General features: G+C 28.4%; 1 protein-coding gene across 1 annotated transcript; it reads left to right on the top strand.

Annotated features, from left to right (window-relative positions):
- Positions 1-676: 676 nt before the first annotated feature.
- On the top strand, positions 677-1,586 carry OCT59_030165 (uncharacterized protein; the record flags this gene model as incomplete). The annotated part of the gene is made up of 4 exons (XM_066146486.1): positions 677-967; positions 1,041-1,311; positions 1,410-1,416; positions 1,493-1,586. The coding sequence occupies 4 exons, from the start codon at positions 677-679 to the stop codon at positions 1,584-1,586; spliced, it is 663 nt and encodes a 220-aa protein (XP_065995126.1).
- Between the last annotated feature and the right edge of the window lie 4,028 nt (positions 1,587-5,614).

Below are 5,614 nucleotides of genomic sequence, written 5' to 3'. Positions count from 1 at the left end.
AGTTTAGAATAATGAGTAAGTAATCGAAATTATCCTTATGTTCACGTGCGTGTTTTTATTTCCTCAACTGACATAATTATTACTAAGAAAGTTTTTTTGCTTGGTTAATTTAGAATAATGAGTAATTATGCGATTTATCCTTATGTTCACGCGCATTTGTTTTTATTTCCTCGACTGATATAATTATTACTAAGAAAGTTTCTGCGGTTCTGCTTAATGACTGGTACGAAAATTTGCATGATGTAATTATTGAGTATTCGAAAGTTTCTGTTAATGACTGGTACGAAAAATTGCTTGATTTGGTTTAAAGAGTTTTTTTTTTTTTCATAAATAATGGTCAATTTTTTTCTTCAGAAATATTTTTTTTTTCTTAAATTGTAAGAAATCCCATTTTTCAAAAGTATCATTATGGAATCAGGAAATAAATTGAGAGAATCCTCTCGTAAGAAAATTGAGGAATTGCTAATCGAAGGGAATCACAAGCGCAGTGATAGAAGCCGAAGCTGAAGCAGAAACAACAACAGTAAAACCAACATCAACACCAGCGAAACCATCAATGACGAAGTTAACGTTCTTCAGACTAAGAGATGGCTTCCTGTAAATTCAAAAATTAAAGGTATTCGCAAATATTTAAGAAATTAATAAAATTATCTTGTAATTAATATTTATTGTAATTATGGTAGATCGATTAACAAAGATTGAAAATAAAATTGATACTTTAAGTAAAGAAATACACGAGTTTAAATCCGAATTAAAAAATTTACTTTCTGATAAAATAAATTTGTCATCAAGCGTTAAAGAATCATTCATAGTGGTAGGAATATCTTTGAAATATTTAATTTTATTATTTATTTACGTTCTAATTATTTTGATTGAAGGATATTTAGTACTGAACCATGCGAGTTTTTTCTCTAATTTTACTGAAGACGATTGGATCACGTATTACAACGAGAATATACATAAACAAGTAAGTCCTTATTCGATAACAAAATGTTTAATAAAATAAAATAAAATATTAAGTATTAACTTTCTTTGTAAAGTTAACAAAACAAGTACGGTCCGTAAGAGGAACATTGTCCTCGAAATCAAGGGAGGCTATTTTTTCTATATTCGGATCCCATTTACCACCTATAAACACAAATGCCGGGCCGTCTGAAGTAGCAAAGTGGGAGAGAAAACCTGAAGTTAAAGATTGTTTTGAAGGCCTGTTCAAAAAAATGAATCCCAAGGACAAAAATTCTTCGATTGTTTTAGCAAGCGTTATTGACAGAGCCCTCCAAAATGACCATTCTAATGCAGAACTTGCATACAGTATGTTTTTGCGATCTGCTCAACAATTTTAAACCCAAATCATGACGAAATAAGGTGTAAAAAGAATATCATGAAACAAAAAGTTAAAAAATTTTTAGTAAGTTTGTAATTTTGTAGTAGCATTTAATAAAATATCATTTCATGGCTAATCATATTATTCTTTAAATAAAAAAATCAACAGTCAAACGGGCATAAGATATTCCGATTTTGAAGATAATAGCTATGAGGAAGAAGAAAGTGGAAATGAAACTGAAGATGAAGATGATGATGTATAATAAGGTGAATTTTATTGTATGCGTAAGATATTTTTTTTATTGGTGTGGCAGGACTGGTGAATTTTATGTTTTTGCGATTAATTTGTATATAAAATTTATTAATTTGAGTTTTTCTCATTTGGCTGATAACTGTTAAACAAATAAAAGAATTTTTATCCATGAAACACAAAATTATTTTGAATTTGATCGCACAAAATTTATCAATTTTGTTAAAATTCATTTTTTTGTTCCTCTTTCGCAATATTTGGAAAGTTAAATTTATTTCTATCAAGTCTGATGCTGAGTGCCGACCATAAGAAATTATAAATTTGTGAAAAGTGTTACAAATTAACCTCTAGTTATTTGTTATATTATTTATATAGTATATATTATCAACACGTCATGCATATTTCTCTTAATTTTATATTTATCATGCAAGAATTTTTTTTTAATAGTCGAGGTCAGAATTCTTTAGGACTCTACCAAAATCATATAATTTGACTCACAGATTATGAATTAATTTTATAAATCTAGTAAATTTGATAAATTAACCTATTATGGCATATACATGTGTTCATGTGATCATCTAAAAATAGCTAAACACGAATTAAATAAACAAACTTAATATTCTCTATACGCTCTATTTTGCAAGGACCGCTCATTGTACATTTGCGTAGCAGAAGACTAGCAGAAGTATCATGGAAAGTATTTATATATATTCATAGGCTTTATGAATATTTATAATATTAATAAATTATACATGAAAAAGCTTTGCAACAGCTGCTGGAAAAATGAACGCGTACTTTCAATATAGTAGAAGTATGGAAGTCATTTATATTTCATAATTTCATTAATATTCGTAGGTTTACGACTATTTCATAATATTAATAATTGTTCATGGAAAGTTTTGCGTACAATATAATGGTAAAGGTATGGATAAGGTTGCTTGCCGAAACCTAGGGGTTTAGGCAAGATGGCGTTTCGCCGAAAAGCGAAATTCTGCCGAAACTATATTAAAGTTATATTAAAAAACTGGCGAAACTTTGGAGAAAGGCGAAACTGCCGAAACTTATTATAAATGCCGAAACTGCCAAAACTCTGCCGAAACTATAATAAATCTATAGTAAAATTTTGACGAAACTAATCGTAGGATTTTGAAGAGGTTTAGACAAGCAACCTTAGGTATGGAAAGTATTTATACTCCATAATTTAACTATTTTATACAATATTAATAATTATAACTGTTGGTCTAACTTTTGAACTTATAAAGTAAAAATAAAATTAACGCGTGCTCTCAATGTAGTAGTGTAGAAGGAATGGAAGGTATTTGTACTTTGTAATTTTGTTAATGTGTTTACGTCTTTTTTATAAAAAATATTAATAATCACGCATAATGAACTGTTGGTTTAACTTTTGAACTTGTAGAAATAAAGTTAACGCGTGCTTTCAATGTAGTAGTGTAGAAGGAATGGAAGGTATTTGTACTTTATAATTTCGTTAATGTTCGTATGTTTACGTCTTTTTTATAAAATATTAATAATCACATAAAATGACAACTGTTGGCCCAACTTATTGAACTTGAATATTCGTTGATGCAGAAATGAATTTAACGCTCTCAACGTAGTAGTGTAGAAGGAATGGAAGGTATGTACTTCACGATTTCGTTAATGTTCGTATGTTTACGTCTTTTTTTATAAAAAATATTAATAATCACGCATATTGAAACTGTTGGTTTAACTTTTTGAACTTGTAGAAATAAAGTTAACGCGTGCTCTCAACGTAATAGTGTAGAAGAGATGGAAGGTATGATCGCAACTGTTGGTCCAACTTTTTGAACTTGTAATTGTTTGTTTGACGTAGTAGTGTAGAAGGAATGGAAGGTATGTACTTCACGATTTCGTTAATGTTTGTATGTTTACGTCTTTTTTATAAAAAATATTAATAATCACGCATATTGAAACTGTTAGTTTAACTTTTTGAACTTATAGAAATAAAGTTAACGCGTGTTCTTAACGTAATAGTGTAGAAGGGATAGAAGGTATGTATTCCTTAATTTCGTTAATGTTCGTATGTTTACGACTTTTTAATAATAATCACAACTGTTTGGTCCAACTTTTTGAACTTGTAATGTTTGTTTGATGTAGAGATGAATTTAACGCTCTCAACGTAGTAGTGTAGAAGGAATGGAAGGTATGTACTTCACGATTTCATTAATGTTCGTATGTTTACGTCTTTTTTATAAAAAATATTAATAATCACGCATATTGAAACTGTTGGTTTAACCTTTTGAACTTGTAGAAATAAAGTTAACGCGTGCTCCCAACATAATAGTGTAGAAGGGATGGAAGGTATGTATTCCTTAATTTCGTTAATGTTCGTATGTTTACGACTTTTTAATAATAATCACAACTGTTTGGTCCAACTTTTTGAACTTGTAATGTTTGTTTGATGTAGAGATGAATTTAACACATGTTCTCAACGTAATAGTGTAGAAGGAGTGGAAGGTATGTACCTCACAATTTCATTAATGTTCGTAAGTTTACTTTTTTTTTTATAAAAAATATTAATAATCACGCATAATGATAACTGTTGGTCTAACTTTTGATCTTGTAATATTCATTGATGCAGAAATGAATTTAACGCATGCTATCAACGTAGCAGTGTAAAAGGACTGAAGGTATGTACTTCATAATTTCGTTAATGTTCGTATGACTTTATTACAATTATGTTTATAGGTTAAGTTTTAATAACAATTTGTCTTTACAACACATCCTTTTGATATTAACAAATAATGTTATCCAAATGACTTTTATTTTATAATATCAGATATAGCAAAATATTAATCACAGATGAAATAGAAGTGAAGTTGAAAAATAAAAAGTCAAAGAACGAAAGTCAAATAAATGAAGATGAGCGACAAATAAGATTAAAAAAATTCTATTGACGAGATTGAACGCAATATTATGATAGTTTTAAATACAAATTATTTATTGTAGCTATATTTCGAATAAAAATACAAAAATTACATAAATTTCTAAAATATTACGTGTAAGTTACAGTGAAAAATGTTATTTTGTAATTACATATATTAATCACTTGAATTTGTGAAAAAAGTTCGCGAAATAATAATATTTTGGAAAAGTTTTGAAATATTGTACCGTAAACCTGCGAAATTCTGCGATGTAAAATTACGAAATGTTATACTTTCGGAAAAGTTTCGAAATATTATACCGTAAACCTACGAAATTCTGCGATGTAAAATTACGAAATATTATACCTTCAGAAAAGTTTCGAAATATTATACCGTAAACCTACGAAATCCTACGACGTAAAATTACGAAATATTACATTTTCAAAAAGTTTTGAAATATTGCACCCGTAAACCTACGAAAATCCTACGACGTAAAATTACGAAATATTACACTTTCGAAAAGTTTCGAAATATTGCACCCGTAAACCTACGAAAATCCCACGACGTAAAATTACGAAATATTACACTTTCGAAAAGTTTCGAAATATTGCACCGTAAATCTAAGAAATTCTACGATGTAAAATTTACATACATGGCAATATTACACTGTAATTCTACGAAATATTACGCGTAAACTTACGAAATATTGCATTGAAATTACGAAATATTACTGTTGCGTAATTTTTCGAAGGTTATGTAAATTTACGGAGTATTTCGCAGGCGTAAATTTTCGTAATATTACGCCGTATTCAATTTGCAGATGTTGAGAATTGGCTGGACGTGCAAAATGATTATGGCGTTTAGCAGAATGGGAAGGAAGTAAATGTTTATTATATAATTCACACAGTTTATCATTACTAGACCAAAGACGAGAAGGTCATTAAAAAGCATGTGACAAAGGCCGAATGTCATAATTAAATTTGGAATTTTACTTATAATTATGACAGCTCAAAATAATTTGGGTGGCATGTATACTATTTATATTTTTAAATAATACTAACAAATATAAATGTGATATATTCATTATACAGATTTTCATTTCTTTTAATTTTAATATTTATTGTATAATCAAAAATTT

Source organism: Rhizophagus irregularis, chromosome 9 (assembly GCF_026210795.1).
Source record: "Rhizophagus irregularis chromosome 9, complete sequence".
Classification (NCBI taxonomy): Eukaryota; Fungi; Glomeromycota; class Glomeromycetes; order Glomerales; family Glomeraceae; genus Rhizophagus; species Rhizophagus irregularis.
Note: the sequence above shows the minus strand (reverse complement) of the source record. Positions and strands in the feature narration are given on the sequence as shown.